Source organism: Pan paniscus, chromosome 11, assembly GCF_029289425.2.
Source record: "Pan paniscus chromosome 11, NHGRI_mPanPan1-v2.0_pri, whole genome shotgun sequence".
Taxonomy (NCBI): domain Eukaryota; kingdom Metazoa; phylum Chordata; class Mammalia; order Primates; family Hominidae; genus Pan; species Pan paniscus.
The window spans coordinates 108,989,605-109,009,532 of record NC_073260.2 but is presented as its reverse complement, the minus strand read 5'-3'; the positions used below and the strand labels follow the sequence as shown (position 1 = coordinate 109,009,532).

Here is a 19,928-nt window from a genome sequence, read left to right as displayed (position 1 = left end):
AAAAGGAAGGAGATCATGTCCTCTGCAGGGACATGGATGAAGCTGGAAGCCATCAACCTCAGCAAACTAACACAGGACCAAAAAGCAGACACCGCATGTTCCCACTCATAAGTGGGAGCTGAGCAACAAGAACACATGGACACAGGGAGGGGAACAACACACACTGGGGCCTGTCGGGGGGCAGGGGGCAGGGAGAGCATCAGGACAAATAGCTAATGTATGTGCGGCTTAATACCTAGGTGATGAGTTGATAGATGCAGCAAACCACCATGGCACACGTTTACCTATGTGACAAACTTGCACGTTCTGCACATGTATCCCGGAACGTAAAGTAAAATAAAATTAAAAAGAAAAAAAAAAGAAGCCACCTTCTTTGCTTATTCATGAGAAGCAACTCCTCATTTGTTTAAGTTTTATGATGAGATTGCAACAATTCAGTCACATTTTCAGGCATCACTTCTAATTCTAGTCCTCTTGCTATTTCTACCACCTCTGCAGTGATTTCCTCAACTGAAGAATTAAACCCCTAAAAGTCATCTATGAGGGTTGGAATAAACTTTTTTCAAACTCCTGTTAATGCTGACATTTTAGCTGCGTGCAGTGACTCATGCCTGTAATCTCAGCATTTTGGTACGCTGAGGTGGGAGGATCACTTGAGCCCAGGAGTTTGAGACCACCCTGGGCAATACATGAGAATTTGTCTCTAAAAAAACTTAAAAAACAATTAGCCAGGTGTGGTAGTGTGGTGTGTTCCTATAATCCTAGCAACTGGGAAGGCTGAGGAAGGAGGATTGCTTGACTGCAGGAGTTTCAGGCTGCAGTGAGCCATGATCACACCACCACTGCACTCCAGCCTGGGCCACAAAGCAAGACCTTATATCTCTCTCTCACTCCTTTTTTTTTTTTTTTTTTTTTTTTTGAGACAGAGTCTTCCTCTGTTGCCCAGGCTGGAGTGCAATAGCATAATCTTGGCTCACTGCAACCTCCACTTCCCAGGATCAAGCCATTCTCTTGCCTCATCCTCCCAAGTAGCTGGGACTACAGGCATGCATCACCACTGTGGGCTAATTTTTCTATTTTTAGTAGAGACAGGGTTTTACCATGTTGGCCAGGCTGGTCTTGAACTTCTGACCTCAAGTGATCCACCTGCCCCTGCTTCAAGACCCTATCTCTTAAAAAAAAAAAAAAGTGACATTTTTTACCTCCTCCCATGAATCACACATGTTCTCACTGGCATCTAGAATGGTAAATTTTTTCCAGAAAGTTTTCAATTTACTTTGCCCAGATCCATCAGAAGAATCACTATCTATGGCAGCATAGTCTTATGAAATGTCTTTCTTTTCTTTTTTTTAAAATTAATTAATTAATTTATTTTTATTTTTTGAGATGGAGTTTCGCTCTGTAGCCCAGCCTGGAGTGCAGTGGCGCGATCTTGGCTCACTGCAAGCTCTGCCTCCTGGGTTCGTGTCATTCTCTTGCCTCAGCCTTCCAAGTAGCTGGGACTACAGGCACCCACCACTACGCCCAGCTAATTTTTTGTGTTTTTAGTAGAGGTGGGGTTTCACTGTGTTAGGATGGTCTCGATCTCCTGACCTCATGATCTGCCCTCCTCGGCCTCCCAAAGTGTTGGGATTACAGGCATGAGCCACCGTGCCCGGACTCTTTTTTTTTTTTTTTTTGAGATGGAGTCTCATTCTGTTTACCAGGCTGGAGTACAGTGGCACGATCTCAGCTCACTGCAACCTCCGTCTCCCAGGTTAAAGCGATTCTCCTGCCTCAGCCTCCTGAGTAGCTGGGATTATAGGCATGCACCACCATGCCCAGCTAATTTTTGTATTTTTGGTAGAGACGGGGTTTCACCATGTTGGCCAGGCTGGTCTCAAACTCCTGACCTCAAGTGATCCACCCACCTCGGCCTCCCAAAGTGTTGAGATTACAGGCATGAGCCACCGCTCTTGGCCAAAATAGATTTCTTAAATAATAATACTTGGAAGTCAAAATTTGGCTGGGCACAGTGGCTCATGCCTATAATTCTCCTTTGGGAGGCCAAGGCAGGTGGATCACCTGAGGTCAGGAGTTCGAGACCAGCCTGGCCAATATAGCAAAACCCCGTCTCTACTAAAAATACAAAAATTAGCCGGGCGTGGTGGCGTGTGCCCGTAATCTCAGCTACTTGGGAGGCTGAGGCAGGAGAGTTGTTTGAACCCGGGGATGGAGGTTGCAGTGAGCCGAGATCGCGCCACTTCACTCCAGCCTGGGCAGAAGAGCGAGACTCTGTCTCAAAAAAAAAAAAAAAGAAGGTCAAAAATCTTCATTGATCCATGGGCTGCAGAATGGATGTTGTGTTAGCAGGCATGAAAACAGTATCAATCTCCTGGTACATAGCCATCAGAGCTCTTGGTTGACCAAGTGCACTGTCAATGAACAGTAATATTTTGAAAGTAATCTTTTTTTCTGAGCAGTAAGTCTCTACAGTAGGCTTAAAATACTCTGTAAACATGCCATAAGAGATGTACTGTCATCCAGGCTTTGTTGTTTCATTAACAGAGCACAGGCAGACTAGATTAGTGGAATTTTTCTTTCTTTCTTTCTTTTTTTTTTTGAGACGGAGTTTCACTCTTGTTGCCCAGGCTGGAGTGCAATGGCGTGATCTCGGCTCACTGCCACCTCTGTCTCCTGGGTTCAAGCGATTCTCATGTCTCAGCCTCCTGAGTATCTGAGATTACAGGCGTGCACCACCACGCCCGGCTAATTTTGTATTTTTAGTAGAGATGGGGTTTCTCTATGTTGGTCAGGCCGGTCTCAAACTCCTGACCTCAGGTGATCCACCTGCCTTGGCCTCCCAAAGTGCTGGGATTACAGGCGTGAGCCACTGCGCCTGGCCGGATTAGCCCAATTTTTCAGGGTGCTAGGATTTTTGGAATGGTAAATAAGCACTGGTTTTAACTTAAATTACCAGCTGCATTGGGCCCTAACAAGAGTCAGCCTATTCTTGTAATCTCTGAAGCCGGGCATTCACTTCACTTCTGTAGGGATCATCTTCCGATGGAAGGCTGTTTTCTGTACATTGTAAATCTGTTGTTCAGAATAGTCATCATCAATGATCTTAGCTACATCTTCTGGATAACTTGTTGCAGCTGCTACATCAGCACTTGTTGGTTTACTTTGCACTTGAATGTTACAAAGAAGGCTTCTTTCTTTAAAACTTATGAACCAATTTCTGCTAGCTTCCAACTTTTCTTCTGCAGCTTCTTCACCTCTCTGAGCCTTCGCAGAATTTAAGAGAGTTTGGGTCTTACTCTGAATTAAGCTTTGGCCTAATTCAGGGAGTGTTGCTGGTTTGATCTTCTACCTAGACACTACAACTTTCTTCATATCACTAATAAGGCTGTTTCACGTTCTTATAATTTGTGTGTCCACTGGAGTCTCATCCTGTCACCAAGGCTAGACTCAAATTCCTTGCCTCCCATTTTAGCCTCCCAAAGTGCTGGCATTCCCCTGCCTCAGCCTCCCAAAGTGCTGGGATTACAGGCTTGAGCCACCACACCTGGCCTGATTTCCTTCAAGAATTTTTCCTTTGCATTAATACCTTGGCTACCATTTGGCGCAAGAGGCCTAGCTTTCAGCCTGTCTCGGATTTTGACATGCCTTCCTCACTAAGCTAATCATTTCTAGCTTTAGGTGTGTCTTCCTTTCACTTTAATGCTTAGAATTAGAAGTCATTGTAATTTGGGGGACACATTCAAACCATAGCAAATGTGAAACCGCTTAGTATAGTGCTTGGCACATATTACATGTTTAATAATGTTATTTGGCTAAGAGTGGTGGTTCACACCTATAATCCCAGCACTTTGGGAGGCCAAGGTGGGCGGATCACTTGAGATCAGCCTAGGCAACATAATGAAACCCTGTCTCTGAAAATAAAAAACATATAAATTTAAAAAACAAACACAAAATAATATTATCTGGATTTAAATCTTTTATATTAACCTATGTATCTTAATATTTTAACACAAGTCCATGCCTACCTCTTATTACATTTATTCCCAAACATTTTGTGTTTTCTTTTGCTAATGTAAGAATGAGAAGGAAGATTTATTGCAAGGTCAGAGAAAGCAAGTCTGGAAAGGCGGGTAGGGAGATTAGGGCCCTTGACTGACAGCAGAAAATCTGGGTTTTATCCAGGCAGCAATTGAGGGGCCACCAAAAGAAATAATCAGTATAGTGACATAATCAGAGTTATGCTTTAGAAGGATATTTCCGTTTTAGCATATAGAAGGAGCATAGGACCAGAGCCACTGAGAGCAACAATTATGGCAAGGCCTTTCAGTTCTACGAATTGATACCAAGGCAGCATAATAATCAAGAAGCTGTGGGGTGGGGGGTCGGGGGTGGGAGACTAGGGGAGGGATAGCATTAGGAAAAATACCTAATGTAGATGACGGGTTGATGGGTGCAGCAAACCACCATGGCACATGTATAGCTATGTAACAAACCTGCACATTCTGCACATGTACCCCAGAACTTTAAGTACAATTAAAAAAAAATAATCAAAACCTGGTATTTAAACCTTCTAGGGGAGGTTACAGAAGGGTCAAAAGAATGTGGTTCATCTGGTGCTTTAAAACTCTGAGGCTCACATACGTACAATCAGTTTATTACACTCCCCTAGTTTCATAAAGATACAGGTGTTCTTAGACCTGCTTTTGATTTTTTTCTATTTTTTTTGATCCTCTCTTCTTATATATGCCAGTTTCAAAATGCCCTAGATGTTAATGGTCAACTTCTAAAAATGTCAAGAATTTGCACAGAAGGGGAAGGTGAGTGACTTGCATTGGGCCACAAGGAAGGTCCTAATTATGATTGTCTCAATAGGAAGCAATAAGGAAACAGACAAATGAAGTTGCTTAGTACTAAGTAGGCACAGAAAGAAGACATGAGGTTTAGAGAAAAAGTAGGAATCCTGCATGCAGGAAGTGAGAGTTTGAGAGAGAAAGACGCAAACAAAATTTTTAGGGTTTTTCTTGCCTGGGTGTCTAGGAGATTAGAAGTTTTATAAAGAGGTGGGAGAGTAGTTTAGAGGATTCCCACAAGAAGTTAGAAAGATAATTAAAATTTAGTTATATTAAATTAAGTATAGCCAGAAATTAGAGTGGCACTGTTCAAACCGGGGTTAAAAATTCAAAACTAGAGCTCAGGAGAGGTCAGAGATGGATATAAAGAGTTGAATATTGGGGATATGGAGTTCATACTTGCAGGAATGGATGACATCACTGAGGATGCTTATCTGGTACAAATGATGGGAAGGTTGAGGGCAGAAACTGAGAAAATATCACTTTGAGGGGCAGGAAGGGAAGAATGGTTTCCTGAGCAGCAGCAGAAAGTTCAGAGAGTTGGAGAAACAATGGAGTATAGAGTCTCACCTTTGCTGGAGAGGCATCTGAGGATCAACATGTGTCAGCAAAGTCAAGGGGTCTCAGATTCGGCAATGAGGTCACTACTGACTTTGGAAGCTATTGGTAGAGTGGTGTGAATGAATGAATCTAATCATATCTCAAAAGGATTGGTAGAAAGAAGAGAGAGAAATGAAGTGATGTTGAGGCCAAAAGATAAGTGGGTAGGAGAACATCTCTTTATATAGCTTTTTTCAAGTAGTAGTAGCATGTTAAGCAAATAAAAGACAACAGAGAATCTCCACGCATTTTGAAATGGTCTGATTTATTGTGTAATTTTTATATTTTTTCTGCTTAAAACCCCTCATTAGTTTCATTGCTTGATAAACTCCTAAGTATGATGTAGAAATTCCTCTGTCATCTGGGTTCTGCATATTTCTCTAGCCTCATCGCTCACACCTCCTTTGCACACACAGCTTTTTCCAGCTTTTCAAATGTCTGGTGCTGGTTCTTATGCTGGTGTTTGCAGCTTCCATGTCTTCCTTCTAGTTCCTTGTTAGCTTCATAAATCTTTAACGGTCTTCTTAAACTAAGCTCAAAGTTCTTTTCTATGAATCATTTCTGGGAGCTCAGGGTTGATATCAATATTCCCCTGTATTTCTATCATCTAGCTCCATGTTGGGTACATAGTCTGTATTCTGTAAATGCTGAATGAACAAATAAATGAAAACGGGTCTTCACATCACATCCATTTTTCATTTCAAAAACATACAATATAGTACATAGCATTTATTCTTGCGATACAATATTCACTTTTGTGACTTTGTTAAAACACAAATAATTTTTTTTTTTTTTTGAGACGGAGTCTCGCTCTGTCGCCCAGGCTGGAGTGCAGTGACGCAATCTCGGCTCACTGCAAGCTCCACCAGCCGGGTTCACGCCATTCTCCTGCCTCAGCCTCCCGAGTAGCTGGGACTACAGGCGCCCGCCACCACACCCAGCTAATTTTTTTTGTATTTTTAGTAGAGACAGGGTTTCACCGTGTCAGCCAGGATGGTCTCGGTCCCCTGACCTCATGATCCGCCCACCTCGGCCTCCCAAAGTGCTGGGATTACAGACGTGAGCCACCGCGCCCGGCCAACACAAATAAAATTTTAAGTAGTTCCAGCTACTCAGGAGGCTGAGGCAGGAGGATGGCTTGAGTCCTGAAGGTCTAGGCTGCAGCGAGGCGTGATTGTGCCACTGTACTCTAGCCTGGGCAACAGAGAACAACCCTGTTTCAAAAAAAAAAAAAAAGAAAGAAAGAAAAAAATAAAATTTAAAAATATTTTTTAAAGCTTGTAACATAAAAGTTCTAATCTCATTAGTTGTAATTTTCCATTTCATTTCTAAACTTTAGAGTGGGCTATTTTTTCCCTTTATTTCCTCTGGAGCAATTGTCCTCTTTATGGCTCTAGTAAAAAGAATCAGGGACAGGCCTCCGTTTTAGATGTAAATGACTAAAATCAAACCAATTAAGGTTTCAGTGCTACAAGAATCAAGGAGGTTTTAATCTCAATTTGTGTTTGCATTTATGACCGTTGGCTCTCCCATGGGAGAGAGAAGAAAAGACGGCCCCTACACCTGGTTTCAGGTTGATTACAATCAACAAGGACTCAGTTTAGTATAGAAGGCTCGTTTTGCATTAAACACCTTTTTGTGCAGAGGAGGTGGTGGTGGTGAAGATAAAAATCTTTGACTAAATCCTGTCAATTTGCATTGTTCTCTGGAAGAATAGGCTTTCAAAAGTTAAGGAATAAAAGAGGAGTTGGTTTTCCATTCTCCCTTAGGCGGCAGCAGATTGTGAAGCAGCCACCGGGAGGAACCAAAGTATAAATTATCAATAAGAGGACGGTGTGTGTGTGTCAGAGAGAAAGTGAGAGAAGCGAGGAAAGAGATAGGGAACACACATGCTAAGGCTCCGAGGCGTTTTCCACGATGTGCCTGGTTATGTAATGTTGATAATGAAACGCACTGCAAGCAGCATCAATGCATTCTTCCGACCCTGCTCACCACTCCCAGCTGGGATACAATGGGGACGGGAAGAGGGGACAGGAAGCCCTGTGCAGGCAGAGAGCTGTCCAGACAGAGGTAAACCAGGCAGTTGGGCAGAACCCGAGCCCAGAGAATTTCTCCCCAGGCCCCGGGACCAGCCCACTGTTGCTGTGGCTCTAAAGATGGGCAGAAGAACCAGTTTCAAAAAGCAGGATCTGGGATCCGACCTCTTAGGTTTTTATTCAGCAGGCAGGGAAAAGGGGTTAGAAGCTGGAAATCTGCATTTCCACTCGGCTCTGGCGACTGAGACAGGAACGCGGACTCCTCACGCTGAAAAGCCACAGCAGCGCGTGGGCAAGGCGCACCCCCGCGTGGGGACGCGGAGCTCCTGGAGCGAGAGCGCGTGCGGTCGCGAGCCCGCCGCTCCCCAGCAACGGCGCATGCGCCCGTTCGTCCCTCAGCGAAGGCGCGCTGCTTGGCGGGCGGGCTCTTCCAATCCGAGCCAGCGTTCTCGGAGTACGTATCCAGGAGCTGCAAGCTGAGGGCTGCGGGAGGCGGGAGGAAAAAGTGGGGCCGGGCCTGAGTTGGGCTGACGTGTGAAAGTCTGGGAAGGTCTGCGAGAGAAGCGGAGTGTTTTCAGCTCCGGAAGTGGCAGTTGTAAACTTCACCTCCCGGGGGCTCTTCCCCTTCTGTACCCCTTTGCTGTTTGTCCCCCTCCTCCCGGGTCCTGGAGTCCGTCGTGTTCCAACAGTTTTTGCTCTTATTCCCGTGGGCTGCCTGGGCCTCCTTCTACCCGTGAGACTTGGAGCGGCCCCTGGGGTCTTGGGTGTGCAGCATGGATCACGCGAGACCCCTGAGGTAACCGCACTGTGTGGGGGCTTCGAGGCGGACGACTTGGGAGGGAGGTGTTGAGAGGGTTGTAGGGGACCCTGAGTGAGTTTGGGGCGGCCCTGGGGCTGTTGGCGTAGCCTTTGGGGCACGCCTCCAGCTCCCTGGGCTGGGTCTCCCCGCCCACCTGGAGGAAGATCTCCGTGGAGCATCCTAGCCAGAGATCGCTGCGGCTGTACCAGAGCGCCGGATGGGGACCAGAGGGGAGGCAGAGGACCGGGATTTGGAGCTTGTTAGGGTTCCTGCTGCGGAGCGCTTTCCTTCCCGAGAATCAGTAAACCTCTCAAGGATAGGGACCACGTCTTTCAGCCCGTTCTCCCCTTTTTAAATGCCGGCCACACACTAGACACTCTACAGATGTTTGATAAACGGGAATGAGTTGTGCTAGACTGTCACCTGCAGCTTCTACCTACCCTCCAGGACTCTGAGAGACTTAGAATCTGAGTCAGCTGTGCGTTTTCCCGAAGCTGTAAATTTTCTGCAGAAATGGAGCAGACTTTTTGAATTGTTTTATTCCATTATGATATTGATCCTAAGAAAATACATATTTCATGTATACATTTTAGGTAAATGAGATAAATACGTCTTTATTTTGTTTATTAGAGTTGGTGTCCAGCTCTTTCGAATACATGACATACCGATGTTTTATGGTTTTCATAATATTGGAGAAAAGAACATACGATTTTGTCACTTTTTTTTTTTTTTTGAGATGGAGTCTTGCTCTGTCACCCAGGCTGGAGTGCGGTGGCGCGATCTCGGCTCACTGCAAGCTCCGCCTCCCGGGTTCACGCCATTCTCCTGTCTCAGCCTCCCCAGCAGCCGGGACAACCGGCGCACGCCGCCACGCCCGGCTAATTTTTTTGTATTTTTAGTAGAGATGGGGTTTCACCGTGTTAGCCAGGATGGTCTCGATCTCCTGACCTCGTGATCCGCCCGCCTCGGCCTCCCAAAGTGCTGGCATTACAGGGGTGAGCCACTGCGCCCGGCATGTCACTTATTTTATTTAACTGCTAGTTCCTACTCTCAACAAAACGGTAGAGCAGAAGATGAACATGGTTTTTCATAAAATGCAGAGGAAACAAAGGCAGTGCAGCCTGCTAAGAGGAAAGATGAAGGGCATAGTCTTAGTTTGTAGCTTTCTGTGTTAGTCTTGGGGCTCAGCCATTTATGAGCTGCGTCCCCACAGGCAAACCACCTAACCTTCCTAGGCGTTAGATTCCTTATCTGTCAGATAAGGAGGATGGACTTATTCTCTAAAGTCTCATTTGATTCTAAAACGTTTTGGTTGTCTCAGTCCCTTGGTCTTGGTCTTGTTTTGATGTAAGAACCAAACTTCCCCTTTAAAGGTTGATTATGTACCTATGCTGAGAAACACTTCCAACACAGGTGTGGTTACTAATGAAGACAGCACTGCGTAGTGAAAGAGGATGGACTTAGCCAGATGTGGATTTGAATTCTCATTTTCCGGCTGAATATTTTTACACAAATTATTCAACATCTCCAAGCCTCAGTTTTCTTATCTGTGAAATGTGCATAATCTCATAGAGATGTTGGGATTAAATGAGATCAGGAATGCTGATCTCAGTATCTGGCATATAGTAAGTGGCTCAATAATAGGAATTTCTATCTTTTCATCCACCCATCCCTCGTTTTTCCTCTGATCTGTGCAGACACACTGAAAGATGAGTGCATTTGGGATGACCAACTGAAGGACTCAGATGTGAGGTAGAAAAATTTTTTACCAGTAGTGGCTCCGAAATCTAAAGTAGATTCGCCTTTCTGGCTGGTACCTCCTCTCAGGATGTCGGGATCACTGATCCCTTGGCCTCAATTACCCTTTTATCTATTTTTAAAAATGCTTCTCATTGATGAATGATACACATAATATCCCATCATCTATTTTAGTAGGAATGGTGAGATTAGTTCAACTCCACTATCAAAAAAAGATTAATCTATTAATACATTAACATAAAAAGCTAATTTGAACCTTGCCTTTCTTTATCTATTACTGCTACAGGATGGCCTGGTTTTGGTCCAGAACTGTGAAGGTGCTATCTGGATTGAGAATCGACTGAAGGTCTGAGTAATCTTTTGTTGAGAAGGCCATGGCTTGTCAGTTTGGATATGGGGAAAAATGATATTTTTAAGAAATCTCCAGCAAAGAGCAGAAATTCTTCCCTGATAAGTGAGGTCTTACATGCTTCCCTGACTGGGATGAACTGTGTCTTGAGGGCCAATAGCAAGGCACACAGCAGAGCTCTGGAGTCAGCTAACTTGGGTGTAAATCCTGACCCTGTCACTAGAGATGTGAGAGATGTGACTTTAGTCAAGTGACTGAGTATCTATTTTTATTTCTTTTATTATTATACTTTAAGTTATAGAGTACATGTGCACAACGTGCAGGTTTGTTACATATGCATACATGTGCCATGTTGGTGTGCTGCACCTGTTAACTCGTCATTTACATTAGGTATATCTCCTAATGCTATACCTCCCACCCTCCCCCTCTCTCTGCCAGGCCCCGGTGTGTGATGTTCCCCACCCTGTGTCCAAGTATTCTCGTTGTTCAATTCCTACCTAAGAGTGAGAACATGCGGTGTTTGGTTTTCTGTCCTTGCGACAGTTTGCTCAGAATGATGGTTTCTAGCTTTATCCATCTCCCTACAAAGGACATGAACTCATCCTTTTTTATGGCTACATAGTATTCCATGGTGTATATGTGCCACATTTTCTTAATCCAGTCTATCATTGATGGACATTTGGGTTGGTTCCAAGTCTTTGCTATTGTGAATGGTGCCGCAATAAACATATGTGTGCATGTGTCTTTATAGCAGCATGATTTACAGTTTCTGCCGAGAGATCCGCTGTTAGTCTGATGGGCTTCCCTTTGTGGGTAACCTGACCTTTCTCTCTGGCTGCCAGTGATGGGATGGCTGGGTCAAATGGTATTTCTAGTTCTAGATCCTTCAGGAGTCGCCATACTGTCTTCCACAATGGTTGAACTAGTTTACAGTCCCACCAATAGTGTAAAAGTGTTCCTATTTCTCCACATCCTCTCTAGCACCTGTTGTTTCCTGACTTTTTAATGATCGCCATTCTAACTGGTGTGAGATGGTATCTCATTGTGGTTTTGATTTGCATTTCTCTGATGGCCAGTGATGATGAGCGTTTTTTCATGTGTCTGTTGGCTGCATAAATATCTTCTTTTGAGAAATGTCTGTTCATATCCTTTGCCCACTTTTTGATGGGGTTGTTTGATTTTTTCTTGTAAATTTGTTTAAGTTCTTTGTAGATGCTGGATATTAGCCCTTTGTCAGATGGGTAGATTGTAAAAATTTTCTCCCATTCTGTAGGTTGCCTATTCACTCTGATGGTAGTTTCTTTTGCTGTGCAGAAGCTCTTCAGTTTAATTAGATCTCATTTGTCAATTTTGGCTTTTGTTGCCATTGCTTTTGGTGTTTTAGTCATGAAGTCCTTGCCCATGCCTATGTCCTGAATGGTATTGCCTAGCTTTTCTTCTAGGGTTTTTATGGTTTTAGGTCTAACATTTAAGTCGTTAATCCATCTTGACTTCATTTTTGTGTAAGGTATAAGGAAGGGTTCCAGTTTCAGCTTTCTGCATATGGCTAGCCAGTTTTCCCAACACCATTTATTAAATAGGGAATCCTTTCCCCATTGCTTGTTTTTGTCAGGTTTGTCAAAGATCAGATGGTTGTAGATGTGTGGTATTATTTCTGAGGGCTCTATTCTGTTCCATTGGTCTATATATCTGTTTTGTTACCAGTACCATGCTGTTTTGGTGACTGTAGCCTTGTAGTATAGTTTGAAGTCAGGTAGCGTGATCCCTCCAGCTTTGTTCTTTTTGCTTAGGATTGTCTTGGCAATGTGGGCTCTTTTTTGGTTCCATGTGAACTTTAAAGTAGTTTTTTCCAATTCTGTGAAGAAAGTCATTGGTAGCTTGATGGGGATGGCATTGAATCTATAAATTACCTTGGGGAGTATGGCCATTTTCACAATATTAATTCTTCCTATCCATGAGCATGGAATGTTCTTCCATTTGTTTGTGTCCTCTTTTATTTCGTTGAGCAGTGGTTTGTAGTTCTCCTTGAAGAGGTCCTTCACTTGCTTTGTAGGTTGGATTCCTAGGTATTTTACTCTCTTTGTAGCAATTGGGAATGGGAATTCACTCATGATTTGGCTTTCTGTCTGTTATTGGTGTACAAGAATGCTTGTGATTTTTGCACATTGATTTTGTATCCCGAGACTTTGCTGAAGTTGCTTATCAGCTTAAGGATATTTTGGGCTGAGACAGTGGGGTTTTCTAAATATACAATCATGTCACCTGCAAACAAGGACAGTTTGACTTCCTCTTTTCCTCATTGAATACTCTTTATTTCTTTCTCCTGCCTGATTGCCCTGGCCAGAAGTTCCAACACTATGTTGAATAGGAGTGGTGAGAGGGGGCATCCCTGTCTTGTGCCAGTTTTCAAAGGGAATGTTTCCAGTTTTTGCCCATTCAGTATGATATTGGCTGTGGGTTTGTCATAAAGAGCTCTTATTATTTTGAGATACGTCCCATCAATACCTAATTTATTGAGAGTTTTTAGCATGAAGTGTTGTTTAATTTTGTCAAAGGCCTTTTCTGCATCTATTGAGATAATCATGTGGTTTTTGTCATTGGTTCTGTTTATGTGATGGGTTACGTTTATTGATTTGCATATGTTGAACCAGCCTTGCATCCCAGGGATGAAGCCAACTTGATCATGGTGGATAAGCTTTTTGATGTGCTGCTGGATTCGGTTTGCCAGTATTTTATTGAGGATTTTTGCATCAATGTTCATCAGGGATATTCGTCTAAAATTCTCTTTTTTTGTTGTGTCTCTGCCAGGCTTTGGTATCAGGATGATGCTGGCCTCATAAAATGAATTAGGGAGGATTCCCTCTTTTTCTATTGTTTGGAATAGTTTCAGAAGGAATGGTACCAACTCCTCTTTGTACCTCTGGTAGAATTTGGCTGTGAATCCGTCTGGTCCTGGATATTTTTTGGTTGGTAAGCTATTAATTATTGCCTCAATTTCAGAGCCTGTTATTGGTCTATTCAGGGATTCAACTTCTTCCTGGTTTAGTCTTGGGAGGGTGTATGTGTCCAGGAATTTATCCATTTCCTCTAGATTTTCTAGTTTATTTGCGTAGTGGTGTTTATAGTATTCTCTGAGGGTAGTTTGTATTTCTGTGGGATCTGTGGTGATATTCCCGTTATCTTTTTTTATTACATCTTTGATTCTTCTCTCTTTTCTTCTTTATTAGTCTTGCTAGTGGTCTAGCAATTTTGTTGATCTTTTCCAAAAACCAGCTCCTGGATTCACTGATATTTTGAAGGGTTTTTTTGTGTCTCTATCTCCTTCAGTTCTGCTCTGTTCTTAGTTATTTCTTGCCTTCTGCTAGCTTTTGAATGTGTTTGCTGTTGCTTCTCTAGTTCTTTTAATTGTGATGTTAGGGTGTCAATTTTAGATCTTTTCTGCTTTCTCTTGTGGGCATTTAGTGCTATACATTTCCCTCTACACACTGCTTTGAATGTGTCCCAGAGATTCTGGTATGTTGTGTCTTTGTTCTCCTTGGTTTCAAAGAACATCTTTATTTCTGCCTTCATTTCGTTATGTACCCAGCAGTCATTCAGGAGCAGGTTGTTCAGTTTCCATGTAGTTGAGCGGTTGTGAGTGAGTTTCTTAATCCTGAGTTGTAGTTTGATTGCACTGTGGTCTGAGAGACAGTTTGTTATAATTTCTGTTCTTTTACATTTGCTGAGGAGTGCTTTACTTCCAACTATGTGGTCAATTTTGGAATAAGTGTGATGTGGTGCTGAGAAGATGTATATTCTGTTGATTTGGGGTGGAGAGTTCTGTAGATGTCTGTTAGGTCTGCTTGGTGCAGAGCTGAGTTCAATTCCTGGATATCCTTGTTAACTTTCTGTCTCGTGGATCTGTCTAATGTTTACAGTGGGGTTTTAAAGTCTCCCATTATTATTGTATGGGAGTCTAAGTCTCTTTGTAGGTCTCTAAGACTTGCTTTATGAATCTGGCTGCTCCAGTATTGGGTGCATATATATTTAGGATAGTTAGCTCTTCTTGTTGAACTGATCCCTTTACCATTATGTAATGGCCTTCTTTGTCTCTTTTGATCTTTGTTAGTTTAAAGTCTGTCTTATCAGAGATTAGGATTGCAACCCTGGCTTGTTTTTGTTTTCCATTTGCTTGGCAGATCTTACTCCGTCCCCTTATTTTAAGCCTATGTGTGTCTCTGCACGTGAGATAGGTCTCCTCAGTACAGCACACTGATGGGTCTTGACTGTATCCAATTTGCCAGTCTGTGTCTTTTAATTGGAGCATTTAGCCCATTTACATTTAAAGTTAATATTGTTATGTGTGAATTTGATCCTGTCATTATGATGTTAGCTGGTTATTTTGCTCATTAGTTGATGCAGTTTTTTTCCTAGGCTCGATGGTCTTTACAATTTGGCATGTTTTTGCAGTGGCTGGTACCGGTTGTTCCTTTCCGTGTTTAGTGCTTCCTTCAGGAGCTCTTGTAAGGCAGGCCTGGTGGTGACAGAATCTCTCAACATTTGTTTGTCTGAAAAGGATTTTATTTCTCCTTCACTTATGAAGCTTAGTTTGGCTGGATATGAAATTCTGGGTTGAAAATTTTTTTCTTTAAGAATGTTGAATATTGGCCCTCACTCTCTTCTGGCTTGTAGAGTTTCTGCTGAGAGATCCGCTGTTAGTCTGATGGGCTTCCCTTTGTGGGTAACCTGACGTTTCTGGCTGCCCTTAATATTTTTTCCTTCATTTCAACTTTGGGGAATCTGACAATTATGTGTCATGGAGTTGCTCTTCTTGTTGAGTATCTTTGTGGCGTTCTCTGTATTTCCTGAATTTGAATGTTGGCCTGCCTCACTAGGTTGGGAAAGCTCTCCTGGATGATATCCTGAAGGGTGTTTTCCACTGGGTTCCATTCTCCCCGTCACTTTCAGGTACACCAATCAGACGTAGATTTGGTCTTTTCACATAGTCCCGTATTTCTTGGAGCTTTGTTCATTTCTTTTTACTCTTTTTTCTCTAAATTTCTCTTCTCGTTTCATTTCATTCGTTTGTTCTTCAATCAATGATACCCCTTCTTCCACTTGATCAAATCGGCTACTGAAGCTTGTGCATTCGTCACATAGTTCTCTTGCCATCGTTTTCAGCTCCATCAGGTCATTCAGGGATTTCTCTACACTGTTTATTCTAGTTAGCCATTCATCTAATCTTTTTCAAGGTTTTTAGCTTCTTTGCGATGGGTTTGAACATCCTCCTTTAGCTCGGAGAAGTTTATTATTACCGATCGTCTAAAGCCTTCTTCTCTTAACTCATCAAAGTCATTCCCAGTCCAGCTTTGTTCCGTTGCTGGTGAGGAGCTGCGTTCTTTTGGAGGGGAAGAGGCGCTCTTATTTTTAGAATTTTCAGCTTTTCTGCTCTGGTTTCTCCCCATCTTTGTGGTTTTATCTACCTTTGGTCTTTGTTGATGGTGACATACAGATGAGGTTTTCATGTGGATGTCCTTTCTGTTTATTTGTTTTCCTTCTAACAGTCAGGACCCTCAGCTGCAGGTCTGTTGGAGTTTGCTGGAGGTGCACTTCAGACCCTGTTTGCCTGGATATCACTAGCGGAAGCTCAGTTGGAAATGCAGAAATCACCCATATTCTGTGTCACTTATGCTGGGAGCTACAGACTGGAGCTGTTCCTATTTGGCCGTCTTGGAACCTCCTCCGTGACTGCTTATCTTTAAGCCCTGGTTTCCTCATGTATAAAGTATGGATATTAGCATTATCTTCCCCCTGGGGTTGGTGTAGAGTGAAATGAGACAATATGTAGAAAGTTTTTAATACAATGCCTGGAGAAGGGAGTTTTGTGACAGTTGGAATGATGACAGCAGGGAATGACTTTGTATCATATAGTTTGTTCACAAGTAATGATCAATTGAATGTTTTCAAATGGAAAGTAATATTTAGAGTTCAACAAATATTGAAGAAGAGAAAGGCTAATTTTGATTGCATGTCATAAGGAATTTTTAATCACTGACATAGTTTGACCAAATTGTGTATTTTAACTTTGTGGAGTTTCACAGGGAAGTTCCAAGTAAAGCTAGAAATAAATACTCTTTAAGGGCACTATAGTTCTTTAACTTAACTTTGTATTCCATTGACATTTTCATTACTATCCTGTAACTCTGAACTTGACTGTCCTCATCATTCCTTGCCTTTTTACCTGGTGGAAGAAGAGGGAGGAGATTTTACTGCACCTTCTCTGCCATGCTCGATTGCATGGGAATCCCATCATAGTTCATATTCAGCCACTGACCGTATCAACCTTGGTCCTTCATTGATTTAGTCTTCCTAAAACACACAGAGAAGTAAATCCTTGTTCTCTGTGTCATCAGGGGCTGATATCAGCGAGGAAGATGAAGAAAATTAAAAAAAAAAGGAAGACTTGATAAAAGACACACAGGCAGAGCTGGTGTGGAAACCCATTTTCCTGTCTTACTTGCCTGTTACTCAAGATTTTTTCACCTTGGGTCCAAGATGCTGCCTGCAGTTCTTTGCCATGTGGCCTCTTCCATGGGCAGTTCACAGCATGACATTTTGCTTTTTTTTTTTAAGATGGAGTCTCACTCTGTAGCCCAGGCTGGAGTGCAGTGGCGCAATCTCGGCTCACTGCAGTCTCCACCTCCTGGGTTCAAGCGATTCTCCTATCTCAACCTCCTGAGTAGCTGGGATTACAGGCGCCCACCATCACGCCCAGCTAATTTTCTTTATTTTTAGTAGAGTCGGGGTTTCACCATCTTAGCCAGACTGGTCTCGAACTCCTGACCTCGTGATCCACCCACCTCGGCCTCCCTAAGTGCTGGGATTACAGGTGTGACCCACCACACCTGGCCTGACACTTTGCTTCTTTAAGGTCAGCAGGAGATTGTCATTCAGTCTGCTAAGATAAAAGTCTTATATAATGTAATCATAAGAGCGGCATCCCTTCGTCTTTGCTGTATTCTACTGGTTGTATATCAGTGAGCTAGAAGTAGATGAAACTTGCTTCTGAGCTATGGAAGACTCTCTCTGGAGGACCATTCAGATTTGAAGATGTTAGGTGCCAAAATAATGCACTGAAGTATGATGATTCCCTTTAACTTTATTGAAACAACTTTATTAAAAGTTTCGTAACCTCTACTTGCCACACTTCTCTGCCCAATATACGAAAACATGATTAAGGCCCTAACTATCTGAAATTATTTTCCTAAGAGGTAAATAGAGGTCTGTTTATGCCTGTTGTGCCACCTCTGCGTATGTGTATTTAAGCTTTTCAACAAAACAGGAACATTTCAGGTATGTGTTTTTGTGCCTTGGACATTACTCTTAAATACAGAAGGGTCCATTCCTTCTAGGTTCTAACTCTTACTTTCATTCTGAAGGAAGTTTCCCTGGGGTCTGACCTTCAGGAGCGTGGTGATAATGTGACAAGATTTTGGGACAATATCTGAAGAGCTTGATAGAGACTCCTTGGTGCCCCCCACTTAATAGCTGAATGGCTTTGGGCAAGACAGTTGAGCGTCTCTGAATCAGATGAGTTTTCTTATAAAGTGAGGATAATAACCCTCACGTAAGATAACTTATAGTTCAGGTTTATGTGTCATCAGTGGCCTGTTAGAAAGAACTTGAACTTCAGTGTCAGAGAGTTATGAATTGGAATCTTGGTTCTGTAACTATGTGACTTTTTCAAGTTACTTTCTTTTTTTTTTTTATTTGACACGGAGTTTCTCTCTTGTTGGCCAGGCTTGAGTGCAATGGTGCGATCTTGGCTCACTGCAACCTCCGCCTCCCAGGTTCAAGCAATTCTTCCACCTCAGCCTCCTGAGTAGCTGGGATTACAGGCATGTGCCACCCCGCCTGGCTAATTTTATATTTTTAGTAGAGATGGGGTTTCTCCATGTTGGTCAGGCTGGTTTAGAACTCCCGACCTCAGGTGATCTGCCTGCTTCTGCCTCCCAAAGTGCTGGGATTACAGTCGTGAGCCACCGCACCCGGCTCAAGTTACTTTTAATCTCAGTCTTGGTTTTCTTGGTAGAAAAATGGGATAATCCTTACATTGCAGTGTTGTAAGGATCACAATGCTATATATAAAATACCAATTACAGTGCTTGACGCTGTAGTAGGTGTTCAGTAGATGAATGACGGTGGTATTCATTTGTCTACCACTATTTCCAACCTAGTCTTTCAGGTCCCTGGATAGATGGGATCTCCCCATTCCCACATCATCTTGGCCAAAATTTCAACCTGTGTCCTAGGTCAGACTGTTCAGTCAGCCACGTGAATCACTGTTGTAAAGATCCTTTGGATCTATATGTAGGAGCTGTTAGTCATTTCTCAGCACTGAGATACAGTCTCCATCTCAGTCTGCTTATTTGAGTTCCTTTTCTTTTGGTGATCTTCTGAGGTCTAGATATCTCTATACACCTACAATTTCACTTATCAATTATTACATCGTTCCCAAATAAACCAAAAAACAAGAAAAATCTCCAATAGTGTCAGGACTCAAACTGCTATTGTATCATTTACTATTTTAACAGACCTCAAATCATCTAACGTGAAGCCACAGACATCTTGGGCAATTTTAATCATCAAGAAAGAAATATGTCATTAAGAAACAGCAGGGTATTTTGAAAGAGTTGGAAAACATCATGAATTTGAATACTTCAAGTAATACTGGTGATACCCAAAGGTAAGCCTCTAGTCTCTTCTTTTAGTTGATGAACGTTTTTAGTTGCAAGGAACAGGGAGAAGTCAGTGGTTGTAGAGCTAACTGTAAGAATTCTCATGGGATGGTAAGGGGAGTAGAAATTCTGTGGGACTGAAGGAGCATGAATGAAGCCTCATAAGAATTGGAACTGATTCTAGAGACTTTATGGGGATTTTGTGCTCCTCTGTTAATTTGGACCACAAAGGTCTGTGTGTCTGAACTTTGTCCTGTTACTAGAGACTTGCTCGTTCTTTTCCACTACTTTAAATCTTTCCCTTGTATTTTTTATTTATATTTCTGTTTTGTTTTCTTTAACCTCTGTGGCTTTAATTCCTCTTTCTTCATTGGCCCAGCTCTAATTCATGGCTACTGTTTAAGCATTCATTTAGTCTTAGCTCCTGTTGCTGTTTCGCTTCCTTACTTGGTATCTCTCAGTTTACCCTTCAAGACGTAACGCCTAATTGCTGTTGCTCATCTTTCTTGTACCATTGATTTCTGCCTTTGGGCGTGGCGCCTACCTTTAGTTCATTCACCTTTGGTGGGTGGAGTCTATAATATAAAACTGGACCACATAGGGCAGTGCCAGTCTCTCCTAAGTGTGCTTTACAAAGAAATAAGTACTGAAATTAAAAGTAAATGTTTAGAAACTTTTATAGTCATGTAACAGTGTAATATTCTGTCTACTGAATCTAAGAGTAAAACATTTGGGGTTGTATTCTGTCTGTTTTTAAAATTTCTTTAAAAATAATGCATTAAATATATTTTACAAAATCATCATGGATGGGGTGAA

General features: G+C 42.5%; 1 protein-coding gene across 9 annotated transcripts in view; it reads left to right on the top strand.

The window, feature by feature from the left end:
- Positions 1-19,928, top strand: part of CCDC171 (coiled-coil domain containing 171) — a 446,519-nt gene that overhangs the window by 16,943 nt on the left and 409,648 nt on the right. For 2 of the 9 annotated variants that reach the window (XM_055092102.2, XM_063594482.1), the window contains exons 1-2: positions 7,630-8,285; positions 18,969-19,120. In XM_055092102.2, coding sequence (XP_054948077.1) covers positions 19,080-19,120 — 41 coding nt within the window. In that variant the 5' untranslated portion in view covers positions 7,630-8,285; positions 18,969-19,079. Of the gene's footprint in view, positions 1-7,274; positions 8,286-10,332; positions 10,393-18,968; positions 19,121-19,928 lie in introns of those variants that run through there. The other 7 variants (XM_034967201.3, XM_063594484.1, XM_055092103.2 and 4 more) reach the window with 7 other exon arrangements.